The sequence below is a fragment of the Anas acuta genome, chromosome 5 (assembly GCF_963932015.1).
Source record: "Anas acuta chromosome 5, bAnaAcu1.1, whole genome shotgun sequence".
Lineage (NCBI taxonomy): Eukaryota > Metazoa > Chordata > Aves > Anseriformes > Anatidae > Anas > Anas acuta.
In genome coordinates, this window is record NC_088983.1 from 5117988 (window position 1) to 5142792 (window position 24805).

The 24805-nt window shown below is 37.0% G+C and overlaps 1 protein-coding gene across 4 annotated transcripts in view; it reads left to right on the forward strand.

The window, feature by feature from the left end:
* The window catches only part of ARID4A (AT-rich interaction domain 4A), a 47946-nt gene that overhangs the window by 16384 nt on the left and 6757 nt on the right, over positions 1 to 24805 (forward strand). For 2 of the 4 annotated variants that reach the window (XM_068682422.1, XM_068682423.1), the window contains exons 8-19: positions 462 to 594; positions 2526 to 2605; positions 4522 to 4598; positions 6249 to 6412; positions 14589 to 14661; positions 16808 to 16902; positions 17053 to 17150; positions 18647 to 18875; positions 20352 to 20602; positions 22788 to 22985; positions 24250 to 24334; positions 24508 to 24703. In XM_068682422.1, coding sequence (XP_068538523.1) covers positions 462 to 594; positions 2526 to 2605; positions 4522 to 4598; positions 6249 to 6412; positions 14589 to 14661; positions 16808 to 16902; positions 17053 to 17150; positions 18647 to 18875; positions 20352 to 20602; positions 22788 to 22985; positions 24250 to 24334; positions 24508 to 24703 — 1679 coding nt within the window. The remainder of the gene's footprint in view (positions 1 to 461; positions 595 to 2525; positions 2606 to 4521; positions 4599 to 6248; positions 6413 to 14588; positions 14662 to 16807; positions 16903 to 17052; positions 17151 to 18646; positions 18876 to 20351; positions 20603 to 22787; positions 22986 to 24249; positions 24335 to 24507; positions 24704 to 24805) is intronic. The other 2 variants (XM_068682424.1, XM_068682425.1) reach the window with 1 other exon arrangement.

Genomic DNA, 24805 nt, shown 5'->3' on the forward strand with positions numbered 1-24805 from the left:
TTTAGATGTGTTCATATCTTAGCAGTAACAGAGAATTGATGTTTTTTCCCTTGTAGTAGCCTTCAGAATGTTTATACTTCTTTCATATAATAGGAATTTTTTGTCAAGATACATAGGTTTTTTTCACCTTCTTTATACTGCACAAAGTAGGAAAAAAGATGCTTTTAAATTTTAAGGGTAGAGACTATTTCTCTTTGTTTCATATCTATACACAATCAAACCTGATTCATGCCTCCAATTCCAACATCTGCTCTTGCAAAATGCTACTACTTGGAAAGATTTTCTACCAAATTCCTCTACGATCACTTAATATTCAAGAATATTTCAAGCAATTTCAGCTCTTAAAATTCTGTTTGTGAAGCTTTGAGAAGAGCAAGAAAGATCTGGCTGGAAGCTGTATTTGCTCTCAAATGTGAACTTCAGTTCAAAACTTTAAAATACTGTGTGTTTTAATAATTCAGTACTGAAGATGAAAAGGAAGAAGAAAGTAGTGAAGAAGAGGATGAAGATAAAAGGCGTCTCAATGATGAATTGCTTGGCAAAGTTGTGACTGTGACTTGTAATTCTGAGAAGTCAGACTGGTATCCAGCATTGGTAAGTGATTTAAAGCATTGACATCTCTAATGCCATACTACTTAATTTATTTTATTTTTACAAGAATGACATCTGACTTGTTGCATTGTTCTTATAGTGCTTTTCCTGGATAGGAAAGTTTGCAGAATTCACAACTTTCATAGCAAAGTTGTGAATGCAGTCAGGCTAAGCTCTGCTGCTCGTATTCTCTAAAAATCTGAATATTCTGCAGTATCTGTGAACAGTAGAAGAGTAAAGACGATCATCTGTGTATAACTTACAGTTTAGTGGCTCTTAAGTCTTTCAAAACTGCACATAAAATGATTGGTATGCAAAGATATTTTTCTACTAAAAATAGACTAACTTAGGACTTGCACTCGCAGGCAGTTAAAGAGCAACTAGTTTTATGAGTTTTAAGTGCAGTGGAATTTTTATCTTTTCGTGTTTAATGATTGCCTTTTTCCTTAGACTTTCAGTTTAAGTATTAGTTCCTTTCATGCTTAAATTTATGTGAATCTCCAGTTTCTCTAGCTCTAGAGATTGACAGTCAAATAAAAATAGTAGTCAATGTAGGATACAGCTGTTCATTGCTATTACTAATATTAAATATATTTTGATTAAATTTGAGTGACTAGGCTTGTACTGTAAAGACAGACACTTTGCAGGTTGTTTATAAGCACAAAAAAGTTTATAGATGTATATTAAAAGTTGATTTATTTAGTAAACTTTTATTAGACAGCTTTAGTATTCAGTTTATTAGACAAGCTGAATATGCATCTTCTGTCATCAGGGATGTGTTTATTTTAAATAAAAAGGTACTTGGAATATTAAACAGATAGGCAGGTTTTGTTCACGAGCTTTTACAGATTTCATTTACTTAATTGAGTAAACCATAGTCCTTTATTTTGAATCTTGATTTCCTTATCTGGAAAGGGCTTGGCTTATAGCCATCTTCCAATTTAGTTTAACATTTTAATCCCTATGTAAATCTAAGATCAAAAGGTAATGAACTGATCACTGGCTAGTTGTCTTCTTTTCCTTTAAAGAACATTACAGTGTAATGGAGGGTGAATAGCTGACACTGCCTTAAGCCAACTATACCACAGTTAAAAATGGGAAATGTGGTGGTGTTATAAGTGTTCTGGTTGCTGTATATCCCTTCGCTAATGGCAGATTTTAACTTCACATGGTTCCAGCTAGGGATTAAGTTACTTAGAAGCTGTGTACCTGCTGTGTTCCTTGCTTGCTGAGAACCAGTAATGTCTTTTTGTGGTTTGGGGATGAATTTCTGCTGCGTTGGAATGAGGTGGCACAGCTTCCATGGAATCCTGGTAGATCAATCTGCATTTCATGGTTTTTGTCCATACATGGTCTAGAATAGAATGTAAATGTGTTTGTGGTAATACAAATACTGCAAATCCATTTTTATCACATTTTTAGACATCTGGAGATGATACTGCCGTGAAACAATGAAATCTGTACTGGTTAACATTATTCACACCTGCAAAAGAAAAAAAAGATACTTAGCTCTCAGTTTGAGTGCTCAAGATCAGACGCTGGTATAAAATAAGCGGGTTTGTGACTTTTCCATTTTAAATAGATGCTTTAAACAGTTTTTATACGAACAAAAGAAAAAAGCTGAGTGCATGAACAGGATTCCATGATGTCACCCCTGTAGAGTACTTTTTGTGTTTACAACTGAAATAGTAAACTATTCTAGCTCGTACATGACAAGCAGAGTAAATAAATAGTTTGAGATAAAGTGCTTCTTGAAATTTGTTATTGTTGGCTTTAGTAATGCATATTGAAGTATGTTTCTTTTCTCAGATATGGGAACTATGATAGAAGAAACAGGAAAACAGCTATTTTCCTGCTGTCATTCTTTTCAAGATAAGGTTTTTTGGTGTTTTTTTTTTTTTTGCTTAAAAAAAGTGTTTTATTTGAAACTTCAGGTTGTATCTCCCAGCTGTAATGATGACGTCACTGTGAAAAAGGACCAGTGTTTAGTTCGATCCTTTGCAGATTCCAAATTGTAAGTAATAGCTAACTTTTATTAGACTTACCAATTTTTCTTTTTTTTTTTTTTCATAAGGCATTCCTTTTGAAGATGTTAACATTTTTCCAAAATTTCCAAAAGGGTGCAATTTTGTATGTCGCTTGTAGACTGTTGCTGTTTCTTACTGAAAAGTGCAAGCAAATGGCTTACCACTTAAGGGCTAGAGGTATTGCATGTTTTGAGAAACATACCTGGTCAATGACTGATTTCAATTTAAGAGAATTGAAATACATTTTTTTTGTTAACCCTTGTCATTCATAGTCATTTCCAACTAATTTCTTCTATATTCCCCATCTTACCCTTTACATTGCATTTATATTCCAGATTGGTACAGTTTTGGTGTCTTTAAAATCAACAAATTCAAAAAAACAGTTGTTAAAATTAAGTGTTTCCCATTCTATAACGTATTCGCAAAGTGTGTGCTTTGGTTCTAACAAATAGTTATTACAACTTTACAGGCCCCTATTGTAGTAGTTTCAATATCTGATTGTCCTATTACCTTGAATGCCCAGATACACATTGCTGTTTAAATGGAATAAATCAAAAAGTGGTTAATCTATGCTTTTTTTTAAAGAAGGGAATGTAAAATAACTGTTCAATTAAAATGTTTATAGAATCTGGACCAAAAGTTCTGGGAAAAGAAAGAAAGGTCCTTTTAATCTTACCTTTCCTATTCCCTCTCCATCCACCCACTCCACCCTCCAAAAAAAGGGTGGGTGGAAGAAGGAGAGAAAGAGAGGGATGCATGTTACTTAAGGAATAACATATTCAAAAGAATACCAAATCTGTTTTTCAAAGCTGTTTCCCCTTATTTGTCGTCATCTTTTTAAAGCGTTTCTAATGCATCTGTCTCAACATATTGTAACTAACATCCTTGGTGAAGGCCACCTGTCCCCCTCTTTCTCTTTTTCAAAGTGAACAGGTTGTGATTTTTAGTAGTCTTGATGTTGACTAGCATGTGAGTTTTTGTTTAGTGAAACATGTTGCAGGTAGCTGAAGGCTTTATTCAGTCTGGTCTCTTAATGTAGACTTACATCATCAGCCTTCTAGATTCGTCTTGTTCCTTAAATGCCAAAGGTAGAGTGTTATTGGAAAAACATGCAGCCTTGCTCTGTTTTACTCTTTTTCCCCCCCGTAGTATTATGGCTTTAACTTCAGAAAATGGCGGCCTCCAATTCCTGAGGTTTTACTCCAGTTTTTCTGAATATAATGAAAGAAGAAAAAAATGTTATTATAATAACTCACTTGTAAGGCTTTCCTTGCAGGTTGGTTAGCGTTTGTATTGTAGTAATTCAGTAACTGAATATTTATTATAACTTTGGAACAGAGCAGCTCCCATATATTTTGCTATGGAAGCACTTCTGTAATTTAAAAATAAACGTCAACCATGTATCAGTGCAGATTCATGAGTTTGGCTTCACTGTGAGTTTGGCTTCACTGTTCTTTTGTGCTACTAGAAATGCATTTTGAAAATTGAGGGTTTGTTTCCTTTTAACTCAATTGCTATTTTGGGTAGCAACTGTTGAATGGTGTGAGTATTTTAAATTTGGAAAGTGTTTTCAGCCTGTGTCGGGTATTTTAACTGCAGATTTGTGCTTCTTTTTTTTTTTTTCTTTAGATACAGAGACTTTATGAACTTTTCTTAATTTTAATTACAAGAGTTCTTTTAGCCTCTGAATTTCAGAGGAATGTTGGAAACTGTCCTGGTTTTGAATCTTATGTTTTGGTTTGCAATGACAAATGCCCTACGCATTTAGTTGTTAGAAAGGAGCTTGAAAGCAAATAATAAATTTTAAGAATTTTTAGAAATTGCTGTTTTTCTAAGTCAAACACTTGCTTTACTGTGTTTGCTTTACTGTCATGAAAATAACTGAACCTTCTTCTTTTTTCAGTTACTCAGTAGCAAGAAAAGACATCAAAGAATTAGATGCTCTAAACTTACCAAAATCCGAGTCCTCCCCTAAAAAAGGTAAATTAGAATAAATTCTAGATTATTAAAAAAAAAAAAACACAACATCATACAATATACAATAGTAATTTACCTTTTGCAAATTAGTAACCGCGTGTTGTTTTGAGATGAATGCTCTTGGATATTTCGTAAACAATTTTAAATGTGACAAATTAGAGAAACTGTGGATACAGCTGCCTTATTAATAGAGCAACTAGTAAAAGTGTTACTTGATTTGACATTCTTCTTTTGTTCTGCTGCAAATTCATGCAAATTGAAGAGAATATTTTGAAGGTACGGTATTTGAAATGTCATTAAACAATGGAATATTTAGTTACCTCTCCTAAAACCACAGTTTTGTGCTATAGCTCAAAACACTTTGTCTTTCTGTGAAAAATACCCAGGCATCAAGGTGTAAACTTTAGTAGAATAGCCTCTGTGAATAGCCTGTGATTAATGTTTAAGAGTATAATTACAGAGGTTGATTTTTCTGAATGCTTGGATGATGTGACTACAATATTCATGTTTTTAGTGAGCTTGTAAAAGGCCAGATTCTCACCTTAATATAAATCATTCTTAAAATTGTAGAGCTCTTCATTCCAGTTGCACCTCAAAATGTAACATTTTATTAAGGAAAAAAAACTTTAAACATGTATTAAAAAAAAAACAAAAACTGCCACCAACAGTTCCTCCATTTTGGGTCAAGGTGTGGAACAGCTCCTTTACAAGTAATGATTTAACATAATTCAAGTAGGACAGTGTGAGGTGGTTTGATTAAGATTTCCTATATATCTTAATAACTATTTCAGAGTACAGGAACTTCAGAGCAGCCAGAAGTTTAAGGTAAATTGGAGAAAGGATTGTGTTGTTTGTTTTTTTTTAATGCAGAACATAGTTGGCTGTGAGGGACATTGAAGAATGAATTGTAAAAATGGTTTCGAGAAGGGTGACGACAAGTTTGTGAAGGCTACTATTTATCAGCAGCTGTTAAAATACATTGTTAAATATTTTCTTCTCCAGAAATATTGTGAATGGCTCATTGCAGTATGTCACTCTTTTGAATGCTCTTCTGATTCTTCTTCATTAAATAATTTGGGGTATTCCCATTGTACAAGTTCGAACTTTCCCCATATCATCACTTCCTTATTATTTTTTTCTCTGTTCCAACACAGTTCTCTTAAACAAAATATGTGTATATCTAAACTTTATGACATGAATAACTTCTGAAAACAACAAAGAAATTTATGGTACTTAAGCTGTGATTTTTGTTTGTGTGTTGTTTTTTTTTCATAGCTTTATTCCAGTATTTGTTTCTTTCATACAGAAATAGAACAGCTTCACAGTTGCACAGAACATATGTGAATAAGTATAGGTGATTGTCTTTGCTGTGTAAATAAACAGGTGTAAATCTTACTAGTGTTCGTGAGGACATATGCCTTGAAAATACGGATGGATATTCTCAATCTAAGCTCCTTGATTTACTGGCACTTGATTTTTAAAATTTGACTGTCTTGAAATATAAAGCATGTAGACTGATTGTTTAAAACTGAAGTACCTACTTCATCATTTGGTTTAAGTTAATATTGAAATGTACAAGAACATGAAACTTAAAAACGCTTTGTGACTATGAATACTTCGGATGAGGTAAAAACAGGGCCCTTTCTTCTGTAGGGCTACAGGAAGCAAGCACGTTTCTCAACACAAAGACTGTTCCTCGGAACTGGAAAATGGACATAAGTGAAATTATGGAATCCTCTAGCAGCGATGAAGAAGGAGCTACGGCAGAAACTGATGAGGAGGAAATAAAAAGAGAAGAGAAAAATGAAGAAGTAACGGTAAGTCTGGACAATTTCAGTCATTCCTCAAAGATAATAGAGTAATGTGCGCGTCCAACATTTTCCTCTCAGACTTACTCACTTCAGCGTGTTTTTAGGTCTGTTTATCTTCCCTTTGCTCCCATCCTCTTTGTTGGTACTTGTGAACAGTAGTAGATTTCCTGCTATTATCTGGTAGGTAAAGAAGTATGTAAAGTAAAGAAATAAAAAGTTCAAGGCGGAGAAGAGTGGTAGAAAGAATCTGGGTGAAAGAGAAACGTGAACAAGAAATTGACACTGAGCCAAATAGTAGTAATCTTAGCATTAAATGAAAGTAGCTTTGTATTTTTTTCTTCTGTAGTTCATATGTAGTTTACATAAAAAGTAGCTTGTTTCTGAAAATTAGTTTGATAAAAGGTTGAATTAAACTACTGAAGCAAAAACAGAAGCTTGACAAAGAGTGAGGTAGTGCATAATGGCTGGTAAAGCTCTTTGCTTTCTAAGACACTGAGAGCAGTGCAGTACTTACCTTAGTGAGTGAGTCACAGTGGGTTTTCTCCTCGACATTGCAGGTTATATTACAGGTTAGGAACAGGACAAAGTGGATGAATATTCTGGTTAATGTTCAGTTGAAACTTATGTTAAAATGTTTTTCTGTGTTGGAATATTTTGAGTTGCTCCTTTCTCGTGAAGGTTTCATGTCAACAAAATGTATTTGCATATTTTCCTTTTATTTCTGCTACCTGTTTTTAACCTCGATGTTAAATTTAGAAATAAAGCGTGTGGGGAGGGGGCAGGGCATCCTCGGTTGCGTTTGGGTGCGTTTTTTCTTGGTGTTTTTTTTTTTTTTTTTGGTAATTTTCACAGCGCGCTTGGCAACGTTTGGTCCTTTTCTCGCAAAAAACACGGCGAAGTTTGTCTTCCGAGGAAGGTCAGATACCGTTTCCCTTTCACTTCCCCTGTAGTATGCGGTTTGTCACAGCAAAAACAGAATGGCTGTTCATACTTGGAGGCTGCCTACGGTGTTGCCTCAGCAACACTCTGTTGGTTTCCAGTGAGCATGCTCGCCCGGAGAGGGAAGATTTAGCCGAGGCTTGGCCGCCTGCCAGGGGAGGCTTGCCAGATGCTTTGAAATGGGCTGTCTCTTTCTTTTTTTTTTCTTTTTTTTTTTTTCCCTTTCATGTAATGTCTGATTTTTTTCTTTTTTTTTTTTTTTATATGGAAGAGAATGTAAGTAATGCCGTGTAACTGCGGATGCCGTGCAGTGCGAGAGAAAGCAAGGAAATATTTGGAAGGCAGGCTGAAATTATGTCCAGGCACTGGGCAGATTAGATAGAAAGGAAATAAAAGCATTTTTACATTTGAAAGAATGCAGCTCATAGGTAAGGACGTTGTGTTTTAATCGGTGATGTTAACATTTTCGTTGAGAATGGGGGTTTGAGGTAGATTTTACAGCTTTCTGATCTGTGAACTGTCTGGTGGAGCATGCAACCAGGGTAGATCTTTCCACGTTAAAAAAAAAGACAATAAGAATCTATTTTTGGTGTTAATTTTATGCCTTAATAACAGTGTTCTGCGAAATGGAGTGGATGTCTATATGAAAATGCTGGTCTTGTTAGATAAATGTAAGGCTAAATGTGTGTAGAATGTAAAAAACCTTTGGGTTTTTTCCTCTGTTTGCAGTGAAAAGGACTGAATAGGCCACATTTTGCAGGGTGTGAACTGTTGCAGTCTGTACTGGTCTGTTTGTATTAACGTTGGCTAAAATTGCAGAACATCAGGCACTAAAAATCAGGGATTGCTATACTGGTTTTGTAGTACTCGTTTTTAAAATCATTTTTCATGGCTATTGCATAAAAGTGCTGTGTGTTTCAAACAAAGAAGGGGGAGGGGAAGCTTGGTGGCTTTTCTTAAAAAAAAAAAAAAAAAAAGGCATTTCTATAAAAGAAATAAGGATATTTTTAAGGAATAATCTAAACGTAAAGTAGTGAAGCAAAGAATTCCAGGTAGGTAGGTGTGCTGATAGGAAAAGCTGTGGAATCCATTAATTCCAGGTGACAGGCAGAGATAGAAAAATAAGGTGAGCATCTTCATGCTGAAGCCATGTAGCAGGGGATAGATATTAATCTTTATAGATTGTCAGAGCAGAACTGTCATTCTGGCCCGTTCAATCAAATTCCTGATTCAACTGTTACCATACATAATCTTATTTTAATCGTGGGCCAAGCTAGATACTGCAGTTAAAGATCATTTCGAGAATTTATCATAATTTCCTTTTTTCTTTTCCCTTAGAAGGGCAGTGATATCGGTTGCAAAGAGAATTGTCGAATGATATTGCCTTGCCTGTATTTCACAGCAAATGCTGAATTACTCACATTTTGCATTTACCTTCTGTGAAGTTTCTCCTTTATTATCAAGGTCAAAACAGCTTCTGTCCATCCTCTGCCAGAATATTTTCAGCAAACCTTTTGTTTTAGAACTGCAAGGTGCTATGTAGCTGGAGATGTGACGGAGATTTTCAAAAATGCTCCTTTTTCCTCCACGCCCTGCGCTCCCACTGTCTGAAATGCACAGCAGCTTTGCTGTCAAGGCTTGGCCTGCTGCTGACCAGCCATGATAGGCCTTCATCACATCAATCAAACGGACCCAGGCCTACTTAATATATAATGAGAGCATAAAGTCAGGCAGAAGAGCCTAATTGTGAGAATGGAAGGGATCCTGCTTTTCTGGAGTAGAATCTTTTATAATGGTAATGGAGCAGAGACCTGCTGTAGCTGGTGATAATAGATCCTACTATTTTTCCAGTAGCTGGGTTAAAATCTGTAACTTTGTTTTGACAGAGGCTGTCTTTCTAATTATGCTGCCTTCCACGAAATATGCAGAGTATGGTAGAATTAGCACGATTAGAATTATTATTTTCAGGGTTTACGTGGTTTTTCTGTGATGTCTTTCATATTCTGAGGAATGGGAACAATATGGTGATGGTGGTGAGATGCCAATCCTCGTTGCTGGTAACTGACTTGGGTGGCCCAGAGTTGACTGTGACGGAGGAAAACGTGGAAATTGCTCGTCATTGGCTTTAACAAGGGTTGTATTACAGTGAGTTGCTCAGCATGTTCAAATGGCTGGATTTTTGGCAATAATTGCAACATATGATGCAATTCAGGATTGCTTTTGATTCACGATGTGAGGTTTGAGTAACAGAACAGATGTTGCTTTTGTCACAAAAGATGAAAAATGAGGAGGTACTGTAGAAAAAAAACTTCATCAAATGAAAGTTTAAAAAAAATCACTCTATTGGGTTGACTCCAGATAAGAATCTGGGTATCTCTTGGTTTTTATCCAGTTTGCAACATGGCAGAATAAGAGGGATGGCTGTGTTTTCAGGGCACATTTGGCAGTTAGAAGGAAAGAAAAAATCTGAATTCCAATATCTCCACATGGAAATAGAAGCTTTTGGAGTATTACTTGATTTTTATTATAAGTCGTATTACATATATTACTGTATTTGTTTCTACTTAAGTTGTTCTGTTGGGGAAGAAATTACACCTATTTGTTTCTGGGGATTAAGTAATTAAATACTAGCTAGCCATTTTACAAGGTAATATGTAGGCAACATTTGGTCCTCTCAGTCTTCCTGTTGTAGGCCTTTCCGTTTCTGAAGGAATCAACGTTTCAGCCTACAGTTATTTGAAATACATTTTCAGTGCTAGTTCTTAATAGACATATTTACATAAGGTCAGAATGGAAGTAAGGAGGAATTTGTTCTTCAGAGTTTGAATTTTGCAAGTTTCAAAACTGTATCTCATAACATCACCAGCTGGAAAAGGGGATTTCTGTCTTACTGGTAGAATCGGTTTTAATACTTTCCTGGAAAGGCTCTTCCAACTTGTCACTTCAGTACCAGTTTTTTCATCTTTCACTTTATCCCCTCCTAATTGAACATCCCCAACATCGTCAGAAAAAAAAATAATCTAGCTAGTTTATCTCCAGGCTTCTCTTGCCATTGAAAAAAGAGTTGTAGCACCTCCGTGTGTGTGGTTAGGGGAATTTTCGTTCATTCTTCATTTTGACTGTCACCTGACAGACACGTGCATAGTAGGTTTAATAGTGTGCATTTAACGTAAAGCATTTAGGGTTCTTCTATCACAACAGCAGTCAGAATTGCTTTACATTTTTTAGCAAGGAAAATGCCTTGCTATGCCTTCCAATGTAGCCGTTCTGCAAATAAATAAGCAAGGATCTGACTTCTCACGATAATCGTTACCATATATTTCACTAGCACTAAGTTCGTAAAAGAAGGATGAGTGTATTAAATCTATGGTGTGTTTTAGGGGTCTTGAGATTCCTCCAAATGACCAGTGGTGGTCACCTGTTAGTTAAAATACTCACACTTCTAAGTAGTTCTTGTTTCCTATGTAGTCTTTTCTCTTCAGTGACTTTGAGAGACCAGGTAACGCCTTACCTGACTTGTGCATTTCTACTGCAACCTATGTGTGTGTAAGAAAATCTTCAAAGTTAACAAAGTCTGGCCTTTGGAAAGAAGTGGTCCATGCATTTAAAAAAATAAAAATAAAAAATGAAACGGGCATGTGTAGGAGTTTGGCTACTGTGAAGCACGGCCTGTGTTATACCATGAGCAAACGCTCTTAAAAAAGAATTTCTCGCTCCCAGTTTTGTGCTCACAGCCATTCTCAGAATATTCTTCAAAGGGGAGTGAAGAGGTTACAAGCTGAGGTGCAGCTCCAAGAAAAGCTGCTGCTGAGGATGGTTGGATTCTTGGTTGTTCTTCCTGGTAGAAATGAATGCTTTAAGACTTCTCTCATCATCTCATGGTATAAAGCTGTTAACTTGTTGCAGTCAGTTTAATTCTTTTCATTTCCTTAATTAGCGTTCAAACTCAAGTGTTAGAAAGCAAATATGCAAGTGACAAATGCAATTAAATACTCTGAAGCAACACAATTACGCTAATTCTGACACCTTATCTTGGTGGTGTATTCTTCTGAACTCCAGATCCTGCACACATTGTTCTCCCTCTTCGATTGCATTTCTTTCACACGAGTCTATGGCATTGTCAGCCATTAATAACATAAAAGAAAGATCTGTCCCTGGTACCTCGGCTCAGTGGTGATTGAGCATATCATGTAGGTAGGGATTCGTTCTTTGTTTTGTAAAACAAACTGGTTCTTCCTTTCTTCTCCCACTCAGCTCCACAGGTTAGCATCCACAGAAGATTTAACAGCTTCCTGGAGAGTAAATGATGAGTCAGGGTAATAGAGCTATATTCTTTTTTAAAATGACACTAACGATAGAGGGAAAGCTCCTGGTAAATAAAGGGGCTTGAAAGCAAATGAAGCAAAACCAATTACAAGTTTTCTGCAAGTTTCCGTGGGTTTTATGTTGTGCCTACTTTGATAACAAGAACCACCAAATACTTTTACAAGATACTTACGAGTGCTGTTAGTATTACTTGGAAGGTCACATGAAATGGAAATGGGAAATCCATTATACAGAGTTCCTGTTTTTATTGCTGCTCTCATTTTTCAGTGTTTACAGTATTCTCTAACTGATGCGATCTGCTAGTGAGAAAGGAAGATCACCATCTCAAGCACCCTAAAAACTGTTTGTTTTTTTAATTATTACCGAAAAAGGTCATTCTGATTTATTTTTAATGAAATTCAAATGTGCCTTGCCCTGAAACAAAACAAATTTTTTTCACGTTGCATTTAGTTACAGATATTGGATGAACAACAAAAAGGTCTTGCTTTTGAACTCCTGCCACTTAAAAATTTCATACTGTTTTGCCTCACTTGCACTTACCTTTGGGTAGTGTCTCCCTTTTTTGCAACATCTATATAGGGAAAAAATAAAATGGAGAGTCAGAATGCTCTAAAGGAAACTGATTTTGAAGAATCGTCACTGTGAACTTACTTATGCCCAACCTAAAATGGGGATAAGTGCTGGCATACAGAAGTGAGTTTGGGAGGGGACCAGTGTCACCCCAGTGCTTGCTGGAAAGACATTTGGGGAATTTTAGCTCTCCAGCAGTCCCTCACTGATGGTGATGGCAGGTTGTGGCACCAGTGCTTCTCAGGGGTTTTCTTCACTTCGGGTGCAGCTTTAGAGAATGCTGATTCACCATCTTGGATGATGGCTTGTATAGTTAGAGTGAGGAAGAGCAGACACCCCTGGGAGGTCCTATATCCAGCTACAAATAGGAAATAGATGACCTTGATGAAAAAATGATCTCTTAAAAAAAAATAAAATCCGTGTGTCTCAATGTTGCAATAATAATGTATGTGAAGGGTTGATCTCTCTGGTGAGTTTCTCATCTCTTTCTCGTTTTCTTAAATATCAAATTTTGGTCACTAGGGAAAAAAGTATGATTTATTCCTCTGGGGATAGCATTCAGGTCATATTCAAGTCACCTCTCAGGAGGAGTCGGTGTCTTCCCTGGCGTGGGCACCAGGCACGAGTCAGACTCTCCCTGTCGAGGGGTGCCAGCCTCGCTCATGCTGTCACCAGAGAGAAGGAGGTGCAGCAGTCAGGATGTCTCACGTAGGTGAATGAATATTGCAGGCAGGTTTGCTGTTGCTTCTATAAGGATGCAAAAGCTTTTCCTCTTTCCCTTTTTGTTCTTCTTCAGGTGAAAATTCGTGGTCTCAGTGAAATGGTTAACGCTCTGTCTGCAAGAATGCTATTCCTAACCTCCATTTCTGCTGTTCTGACCTACAGCTCTGGTTTGGCATTATGCCCACGTAAAAGAAATGGTTCGAGTTCAAGTATTCAGAAATATTTCTGAATGTTTACTGTTATTTAGATAGATTGAGTTAGTGTAGTGTGAGTTGTATTGCCTTCAGTCGGTAAACATTACAGTAGCTGTTAGAAATTTCTCGATCGTGAAGTTGGTTCACAGTCTGGATTGTTAAGAGGAAAAAAAAAAAGCTCCGGTTTCTATAGCAATAATTCATTGCTTAACCTGGAAGAACATAATTCTTGAGATAACTGTTTCTCTTTATGTAATTTGTATAATACACAGCATGAGTAAATGGGAGACGATCCTGTACAATGTTCTGATTCTTCATTTAATTTCCTCAAATTATTTCACAAGAAGAAATGGGAAAATGAGAAACAGATACTGGCTCTGCCTGACTACAGGTGATCCCTGTTGGGCTTTGAAGCTTAGAATTCGCTGAAGCAGAGAGGGCTGAAATTCATGATGCTTGGCAGATCGCTTTCTGGTTAACAAGGCAGTAGCATATACATTTACATTTCACTGCATATCTTCCTGCCTCGAAGCTTCAAGTTTATTGAATGCAGAGAAGGCTGAAACTGAAGTTACGGTTCTGGTTTCCTTCTGGAACTGCGTGTGACTTTGCTGTTATTTTTAATAATGTAATGGTAAGATTTTTGACACGTACTGTATGTCTTTCCTTTCAGACAGCTGCAGTCTTCCCTGAGCAAACTGCCTCACCAGCAATCCCTGTGATTGCCAGGCTGGCAGGAAGAATGTGGCATGCGTGAAGTGTTGCAGGGAAAAGATTTTTTTTTTCTGGCCTCTGCTAGAATTTCAGAATGCTGTTAAGTTTATATAGATAAGTAGAAATTATTTCCTCTTGCCTTCTGTCTTTCCCCCCCTTCCCTCCCCTCCCCAAATCTACTTTATTTTCACCTGCAAAGAATAAAATCTCTATTACACAGTTTAGGTTACTTCCTATAAAGTTTGTAAGAGTTTCTCTCTTTGAGGATTTATGTTTTAAAGATAAGATTCAGGTGTTTATAATACTAAATTATAGAAGATACATGGTCAGGAAATTGTGGAAGTGACTGTAAATGTGTTTCCAAATATGAGCTTGAAAAAAAAAGCTAGCATTCCTGTGAACTGCTCCAGTCCTGTAAATAAGAGATCTTCTCTGTATTAGAATCAGATATTAGCTATATTTTCATTTTGAGGATCACACTTGCGCTCTTTCTGTAATGGATTGAGGTTTTCTCTGACCTGCGCTTCCTTTTTCTCCTCTTGAGGTACGCACTTCAGTCTCCTGAGGAGATTTTGTCTTCTGGATGTTTCGCCATTACATCGGTATAGGGCCAAGTGGAAAGTGGTTTTGATTTAGTTTTTGCCATTTTGCTTTTGTACAAATAAATTGTTACTTTGCATGCTTTGTTTTCATTATGACTGCATTTGTTTTCACAGCCTGAGGAAGAGCTTGATCCTGAAGAGAGGGACAACTTCCTCCAACAGCTTTATAAGTTTATGGAAGACAGAGGTAATAGCAAATTAATTATTTAAAACAAACAAACAAAAACCTTTATTCCAATTTTTCTAATAGCTTTAAAAGTATCTTGAAATGTAATGGATGTTGTTATAAGCATATTCTTATATCAGTGAACCAAGGGTAAGAGGCAGTCTGGTCAAGGAAGAACACTTTTCCCCATTTTCACATGTTGCAGATCTACTTCAAATACTTTGAAGCACAGTGCACAAAGGAAACAGAAATCCTCCCTGAGGTGTTCTGGTTTTGTTTTGCTTTTACAAAACCTTTTTTGTGTTAACAATCGCTGTTAAATAAGCTCTTGGTTGATTTCTTGTTGTGACAGCCACGGCTGGGAACTCTGATGCTGTTAATCTCAGGCTGGAACCTGAGGCAGCTATTCACGGATGATGAAATTCAACCAGCAAATAATAGGAGATGTGCCATCTTCAGCTCCTTGCAGAACTGTCTTAATCATGATCCTCACCTGAAGAAACAAAACTCTGCTTTGTCCAGTAACTAGAACAAGAAAACAGTGTATTTTAAATGCTTTTCTTTACAGAATTAGGTGAGACTGTTACAAATTGGAGCAGTTAAAGTCGTGGGGTAAGACATCCGTTGGTAGTACACATGCAGTGTATAGGCAGAGAGCAGGATGTACCTGCTGACTTGGGAGAACTGTTACATAAGCTGTTCATATCTGAAGTTGTGATGGGACTGACAGTACAGTAGGATGCATGTAGTGTCAGAATATTTCTCCTTTATTTCCTTTTAAAGTACAACATTTTCTTGGATTTTAAAGTGAAAATAAAACATCAAGTTAACTTTGTTAAAGAGGCTCTGCATCCCTATGGATGAGGTCTCTTCTCGACCACTCAATAGCAAAAGAAGAGTTCCAAGTCTGTTCAGTATTGCCAGGTGCTTGTCATAGATCATGTATTATAGCAGAGTATACTGCAGTACAGCATTGTGAGGCCATTTGTGTAGAACCAGTGTTTTTAGAGACAGCCTGTTATTCTTCCAAGACAGGTTATTTCACGAAAAATAATAATAATAATAATAGAAATTGTTGGAGGTGTAAAATCCAAACTTCTGGTAGACTGGTTCTTCCCCCTTTTCTGTTTTCTTCCTTCCCTGCTCCCTTGCTTAAACACTCTTACCAAACCTACTACAAACCAAGTAGAGAGATGATGCCAGTGATCTGCATAAGAGAAAGAAGAAAGCGTTTGTGCACTGAATTTGAAGTTCCAGTGTAGAAACTGTTCTTTAAGCTAGCATGTTGATTGAGCAATATGCACGTCTTCTTCAGGACAGGGTCTTTCTCCCTGACCTTTTTTTCCCTCTGCTCTTATAGCAACATGTGTTCCCACCAGATTTGTTCTACATTCTCTTCTCTCATTAAGAATATTTTGACTCATATAACTATGCCAGTATTCCCAAATGAAGTTATTTTCAAGATTCCAAATACAATTGCATGAAGATGAAGGAAAATGACAAGCAGCAGGAAAGAGTTTTGATGTTCCTCCTTGCTGGGATGAATACTATCTACATAGGCAGCTGCTTTCCCCAGTCACTTGGTTTCTCCTTTTGAAATTATTTTTTATATAATTCCCATTCATCTGAGAAAAGGAAAGAATTTGACTCAGAATTGTCCCAAATATTCATGTCCTGTTAGGACTGTGTTGCTTCACATTCTGCCTGAGTATCTTTTCGTAGTTCAGCATTTCTTCTTCTTTCCCATTCCTTTCAGACCACAGTGTTTTGAGTTACTGTCTTCACACGTTGCTATATTCCAGCATTTATCAGGCACTCTGCAGAGCTTGCTGCAATTCTGCCTGCCCCCACCCTCAGAAGAGGAACAGTGGGATGCAGCCAGTTGGATAGGGATTATCGCACAGAACTGGAAAGGAGATCAAGAAATCGTAGTTATCAAGCAGCTGGTGGCAGTATGCTAATAAAACAGCCAGAAATATGTGATGTATCCAAAAGAGGGGTTGGAAACTACTGAACTGCAACATACAGAACTATTAAATAGGGATGTTAAAATGTAGAGAGGTGTGAAGAGTGTGTATCCAGGTAATCAAGTGGGTGCTGTATGAATGGAAAAAGCAGTTTTCTGTTCTGTGCGATAACATTTTATTTCTATCTTTGTTTTATTTAGGTACTCCTATCAACAAACCACCTGTTCTGGGCTACAAGGACCTTAATCTCTTCAAACTTTTTAGACTGGTATATCAGCAGGGTGGGTGTGACAATGTAAGTGTCGGATGTTTCCTAAACTAAACATGTCTCATCCTTCTTAAAGGTCGGGAACTGTGCCTGTGTTAAGTGTCATTCCTTAATGTTCTTGGTAAACAAAACCTGAAAACTTACCTTTTTTTTTTTTTTTCCCCCCCCCCACCAAAGATTGAGAGCGGTGCTGTATGGAAGCAAATTTATATGGACCTTGGCATTCCTATTTTGAACTCGGCTGCTTCCTACAATGTAAAAACTGCTTATAGAAAGTAAGTTCTCCTATTGTATAATGGTGAAAACATTCTTAGTTGTTGTTTTTTTTAATTACTTGTACAATATTAAAGCAATTTTTGCTAGTTTAATGAAACAGTAGTTGACATTCTTCAGTTAATGAGGAATTTTGAGCGTTTTCCAGTGCCAAGAATTGAAATGATGGAGAAAAGGAGGAGTGGTCAGGACTGGATAAGTTCTTGTTGCTGTAATACAGTAGAATCCTGCTCGTTTTCTTATCAAGAAGCATTTATTTTCAGCAGGTGATGCTGCCATTTCAGAATATAACAGTCATTTAGGAGCAAAAAGGTTTTGGCAAACTCAGCTTTGCAATTTGTGGTTATTGATCTCAGTCGCATGCTCTTTGAAGAAGCCTGTAGATTCTGCATGCTGTGAGCAGAATTTTATACCAGTTTCTTTAACTTCCTCACAAATGTTGGTAGAGGAAGATGTGTTTCAGGCAGCATGTTTAAATGTCATCTTTGTGTGGTGTCTGTGGAATAATAGCTTTAGAGCATAACCGATGTACATTGCTATGGTGATGTGACGGTATTGAGTAGCAAAATTACTACTGTGATTGAAAATGCATAACACTTTTTATTCTGACCTCTGGTTTTCAGTAAGGTTATAACTGTTGAAACGGAAACCTTTTAGGAATTACATTTTTCAGTCTCGTTTTCTAAATAAAGGTTATTTTAATTATTTATTCTCCTGAAAGTTTGAGCAAGAAATGATTGAGCTTTTTGAGTAAAAGGGAAGAATGAGGTTCTCTTGACTCGAACCTAGGGAAATTTGTCTGATTGAATAGGGATGGCTAATGACTCAACTCATGTTAATGTTGATGAAAATAATTAGACTGTCTTCAGTGGGATTTGTACCGGGCACATATTTAAGGTCTGAATTTACAGAGAAGTGTATGTATGATAAAAAAAATAGAAATATTGCACATATTTATTTATTACAGTAGAGGTAATAATGTTGTATGAACACATGATGGTGTGTTGTGATTTACATACTTACTCTTTGAGGGATAAGCTAGTTCATACTTCTCTCACCTGTAGCTGGATTAGAGTGTGTACACAGGCAGTTACCAGAGGACAAGCTGATGCATGACAATTTGTTACCATGTGGTAACTTGTTTGTATGCCCGTATTATAATACTGGGCTGATCTTAGCTGTCAGTGTATGTTTGCAAAACAGTGTACATATTCGTAAGCTTTACTGTCGTGAGTTCTTAATTGGACAGAGATGAAGTTAAATGTGTGAGAAGCACCTGTGTGTACATGCAGAGTTTTCTTTTTTGCTGCTTGACTTGTGTGCAGAACTGTTTCATTTCAGAACCTCCTCTGGCATTTTTGTTTCCTGAAGTTGCTACTCCTGCTTTTCCCTACAAGCAGAAAAAGAGCTTTTTTTTTTTTTTTTTTTTTTTTTTTCCATTTCAATGAATTAAAAAACACAAGGTGAAACATGTAAACAAAACTTTTTCTACCTATAGGTATCTTTATGGTTTTGAAGAGTACTGCCGTTCGGCAAACATTCAGTTCAGGACCATCCATCACAATGAACCAAAAGTGGTAGAAGACATACAGAAACACGAGGAACCAATGGAGGAAAGTGTGAAAGAGGAGCAAAAAATGCCTCCAACAGAAGTAAAAAAAGAAGCAGAAGAAAATTATTCCAGCAGTGAGAGTGAAAAAGAAGAAATAGAACTAAGATCCCCAAGGGTAAGTAGTTCGAACTGATTTCTATTTAGTACTTAACAAAACCCCTTTGTATACTGAACAGTTTACATAATGAGTTTTCCCTTGTGGAGCAACTGTACATTTGAATTAATGTGCTTGTATGAGAGCGTAGGACAGTGTTCAGTGAACGAAGAGTTGGTGTTCAGTTGTTAATTACATTCTACCTGCGAATAGAATCGGTTTTCATTATTTCTTTGTGTCCTGAACCATCAATGGGATTTGCTAAGGCTGTGTTGATGTCAGCAGTGTTTATATTCAGGGATAGTTTGAGAGCTACTGAGAGCTGTATATCATCAGAACAGAGAAACCCAGCAGGACAGTCCTGGTTGTGGGTGGGAATTTCCACAGGCACATGGAATTCAGAGCTGTGCATCAGGAAGCAAGGATATTGAGGGACTGCTACAGCCTAAAGAATCAAAGGAAGTCCCGTTTCTTTGAGTTGATTTTTATCACGATATGTCTGTTAATTGTACTGTAAAATTGCATGTTTTCTTCAGAGCCAAAAGAGGAGAGGGAAGATTTGTTGGTTTTTTTTTTTTTTTTTTTTTTTTTTTGTCTTCCTCTGTCTTTGAATGCTGTATAGGTGAGGGTTGTGTTAGTAGTTACGTAGATAAGAGTAGTGACCCATCAGCTGGTAGAAACTGAACCTGATCAAGAAAACAAGAGTACTTTAAAGGTATTTGAATATGACTGAATTAGGGTGCTGTAGCACTCCCGTTGGTTCTTTTAAAAAGTCATTATGTGCTCTTTAGAAGAGAACTGTGACTGAAGGACAAGAAAATGCAACTTCTAAAATTGTTAAAGTTGTAAGCATCCTGTTAACTAAAATGTAATCCTACTGAAGTACCTCTTGTAAATCAATTTTTCAAACAAGGATATGGCCTTTAAATCACTAGTTGAAAGACATTCTGTAAACATAAGTTTAGATTTACATTCTGTATTCTATCTAAAGTGTTTTGTCCAAACTGTATCAGCCTTGATTATGTTCCTGGCATGACACTAGCTTTGTTTTGTTGTTTTACCTTGACAAACTTTTTGGAGAAAATTAGTTCTGGAGATGATAAAGGAATCAAAGTTATTTTTTCAATTGTTTGTTGTTGATGTTAATTTGTTAATAACTAAATATTACTTGATCATATATTTTATTACTTTATTAATCCAGTCAACAACTGTCTGTTTATGAATGATTTCAAAGTATTTACCGTTTTACTGTGAATCGTAATTATAGTGTCTTCATTACTGTTGTCTTTGGATAACCTCCAAATAACTAACCTTGCATTCATAACGTATTTTAAATGTTCTGGTTACTATGCAATGTCTTTATCAAAGATAGTTCTAGTAGTAAAATTGTTAATCTGTACTAGAACCCCCCCCCAAGAACATGTCACAGTGCCAGACAGCAGTTGTCCAGCTACTCAAAGTACTTTTTAAAAACTTCTAATTTTCTTTCTGTTCTAGGGACGAAGAAGACTTGCCCGTGATGCAACGCCTGCTAAAAGAGAGAGTGAAGAGGATAAAACACAAGATAAATTAAAAGACAGTAACAAGGAAAACAAAGATATAGAGGAAACGCTTGAGAATGCAGAAAAGAAAGAAAATGAAACTCCACTAGGGAGAAAAACTACACCAAAGCAAAAAGAGAAAAAAATTAAAAAACAGGAAGAGTCTGATAAAGAGTCAGATGAAGAGGAAGAGAGGCAGAGGGAGAGGTAAGAATGAATTTGTAACACCTTCTTAGAAGTATATATGTGTCCTGATAGAGCCATACTCCAAGCAAGAGTATCCACAGAGCTGGAGATCTGACCAGTTTCTAAGACGTGGAAATCAGAGACCTTAATTTGCTCAGCCAGACAGGAAAAAGAAAATACTGTTTCAAGCTCGGAGAGTTTACTATACTTGAAGGAGTGACCTTTTTTCTGGGAGATGGCTGGCAGTATTTTTCACTTCCATTTCCTTGAAAGTCCTGCCAATGTTGTCTTTGTGCTTTATCATGCTCGTACGTGTAGGTGCCAAGTAGAGCAGGCAGCTATACAGGTGGTGAGCAACTGGGCAGTTAAAATACGGATGGAAAAAAGCCCCTCTTCTGTGCTTAATGCTGACCACTGAACCTACAGCTTGCATAGTTTTGTTGTTACTTAGATGTATTGTAGGTAGGAGAGGATCTGCCAAGAAGGCAGAGGAAAAAACAGTTTGAATGAAACCTAAAGGTAGGTTGAAAAGAACAGGATGGAGATAAGTGGCAGGCAACGACTGAGTGACTGAGTAGTGGATGGGTGAGGAGACAGCAGAGGGAACAAACCACGTGCTGAGGGGTACTGGGTCTGGCTGGGGTGGAGTTAATGTTCCCTGCAGCAGCCCCTGCAGCACTGTGCTCTGCACCTGTAGCTAGAACAACACTGGGATCACACCAGGGTTGTGTCTGCTGCTGAGCAGTACTGGCACCACATCAGAGCTCCCTCCAACCCGGGGTGGGCAAGAGGTGGGGAGGGAACATCACCAGGACAGCTCACCGAAGCCAACCGACGGGATATTCCATGGCACGTGATGTCACACAGCAATAGAACGTGGGAAAGGGGAAGGAGAGGAGAGGAGAGAAGAGGAGAGGAGAGGAGAGGCTCTTGTTACGAAGACTTCTGTCCCCCTAAACAACTACTACGCCTGTTGAGTCCCTGTGTCCCAGGACATGGCCAAATATCACTTATTCTGGGAAGTAGAGAATCTTTTTTTTCCTCTCTCTGTGCTTCTTTGTGGCCTTTGCTAGTTTTTTTCCCCCCTCTTCCTTTACCCTTTAATCAAATTCTTTCCTTCTTCTGAGGGGGAGCGAGAGAGCAGCTGTGGTGGAGTTTGGCTGCCCAGCAGGGTAAAACCACCACGCAAGGGAGAATTGCACCCAGGGACCAAGTTTGACAGCTTGAATTGGATTTACATTCCTGGTTAAAAACAACCTATGACTAGGTGTCTGAGTTTTTACCAGAGTAGATGTCTTCTATCTAACAGCTTCTGGCTGTGGTCAAGGATAAGTTTTTAATTGTTTTCCTGCCTTGTTTTGCTGGTCCATGTGGCCAAGCTGTGTGGGGCAGTTGATAATTAATAGGATTTGTTGAGTTACAAGTAGGGATATTGCATCTTTTCTGCTAAAGAGGTTTGAGGAGTGGAAGCAACACACAGTTATTTTAAAGAAAATGTTACTGTGCTGCCCAAAGAAAAATATTGGAGTAGAGCACAGCATGCAAAAATGCCTCAAATGTGCAGGCACAGTGTGGGTGTGTAGCAGGTTGCAGGGGTATGTCAAATGACTAAGGCATCAAAAATAGTTTTCTTTTAAGTGATACGGGTGGTGCTTGTCAGCTTTGTTTTTCTTTCAACTGTTTGCCCAAACAGGATAGTTCATCTTTCACTGAGGGCCAGCAAAAATATTGTATTAAAAGAAATCCATAGTTTTTCAGTATTTTCCTTCCTGGGGACTTTTTTTTAGTTTAACTTTTACATTATTCTAAGTTCCCCCTAAAAATGGGTTAGACTGTGATTGTTGGAACAATGTTTTGATACTGTGTTTAAATATTGGATATAACTAATAAGATGTAGCTAATAAAAGCTGTGTAGACACCTAAATTTGGTTAAAAACTGTTGTAATCAAGATTTGTTGCAGTACAATGGTGTTCATATCCATGAGAGAACATCATGTTTGGCCATCCGAACTTCCATATGCTGTTAGTAAGCTATAATCTATTAATCAAAGTGTAGATGAAAACAAAATTTTTACAAAGTAGTGTGTCAAAAGCAAGGATGTTTTAAAAGTAGAGCAGGATGCAAAAAAAGCTTGGCTGTGCTAGTTAAATGTTAAAATTTTGATTGTGACTAATTAGTGGGTGTTTTGAATATACTTTACTGCAGGGAGGAAATGGAGAACAAAGGAGAATCAGAAGGTGAAGAGGATGAGGAGGACACAGAACCCTGCCTGACTGGAACCAAAGTAAAAGTAAAATACGGACGTGGAAAGACTCAAAAAATTTATGAAGCCAGTATTAAAAGCACTGAAATTGATGATGGAGAAGTTTTATATTTAGTTCATTACTATGGTTGGAATGTAAGGTGAGAACACATTGCATTTCGTTTCTTGATTCGTTAAAAAGATTATTACTTCCGAAACAGTTCTTGTTTTTAGGCAAAAAGAGAAAGATAGTCGGTGACTTGCCTCTGAGTTGAATTATCAACATGGTAACAGGATCTGACTCTTCTATTTTTCAATGGTAGTAATTTTGTTCACGGTATGACGCTGTTGCATTGAAATCTCAGAATAGACTTGTATGTTTCCAAGTTTCCATCCTGCTTGAAGTGAGTAATCCTCTCTCCTCACAGGAGTATCCCTGTAATTTATTGTGTCAGCTAGCGTTAGCAGCATCAGACTTTTAAATAAGAGTCACTGGGAACAGTGAAGACATCTGCAATTAGAAGATTATCAAGCACTGAGATTTTGGCAACAAAATTTATTCTTGCGTTCAGTGTTAACTGTGATTATAAAGAATGGTTGTTACATGTAGAGAGGGTAGGAGAGAGCTAAGCAACAAACTACAGGAAAAAAATCATCAAAAGCTTCTCTTGGCAGCCACACTGATACTGCTGTAGAAATTGCTGGGGTTTGTTTTTAAGAGCATTGTGATTATACAGGCAAACATATCACAAGTGATATTTAAAAAAATAAAAATAAAACACTTCTGTTGTATAACTTGAGACATGATAAATCCGTAAGTTTTTAAGTAAATTAAGCAAATATATTTTTGAGGCAACGTTAAGTTTGGGCGGGAGGAGAGAGTGGTATTCCCCCAGATACGTACATGTTTCTCTTTGCCTTGATAATAACTCAGGAAATTTTGATAAGCAGTAGCAGTATATTTTGTGCTTTTCAGAATCTCTTTCTGTTTGTTGCTATAATCTAAAAACTCAGTGAAAAAAGGTATATTTTATCTGTTTTCACCAAATCATGCCTCAACAACATCTGGTATATCATGTCAGAAATTGTGTAGCTGTCTCATTTTCCTGACTTGTAGTGCTTTGCAAGCAAGAGATGTGGAGCGTTGTACCAACATTCCCCCATGCCTCTGTTCATCACAAATTTTCTTAAAATCTTAGAAGGCAAATTAGAAATTATTATTAGAAGAAAAAATAGAATATTTATAATCAAATTTATTAGAAACTTAATCTTTCTAATGTCAAAATTCTGCTTGTATTTGTAAATATATGCTCTACTTTTCTACCTCTCCTTAATAAATATTTTCTGTAATTCAATCTTTTAAATGTCATATTGCAAACAAGTTTTTATATGCCGTAATAAAAGTATGTTGTTTTGTTCTTTCAGGTATGATGAATGGGTGAAAGCTGATCGGATTATCTGGCCTGTGGACAAAGGAGGACCAAAGAGAAAACAGAAGAAAAGAACAAAAGTAATATTGATTATTTCAATAAGTTTCTTATAGTACCATACCTTATGACTATGATTGTTCCTAATTTAAAAAAAAAAAAAGATTATTTAGTCCGTAGTCTAGCTTTTTAACTGATGTATAGGGTAAAATAAGAAAAGGTTTCACATTAATAAATACCTAATGCTCTCCCTCAGAATAAAGAAGACAGTGAAAAGGATGAGAAGAAAGAGGAGGAGAAACAAAAATCAAAGAGAGGACGGCCCCCTCTGAAATCTACTCTTCCATCAAACACATCTTTATCCAAAACACCTAATAGCGAAGGTAAATCAGGAGCCAGAAGTGCACGGAACAACTTGTCAGATTCCTCACCATTGCCAAATGGAACAGAAGGTACATCTGATGCACTCTTGTTCTGGCATGGAAGTGCATGTAAACAGTGATGTAATGCAGTGCATTAACATGACAACTTCAGGGAACAGAGTGCTTTCAGCA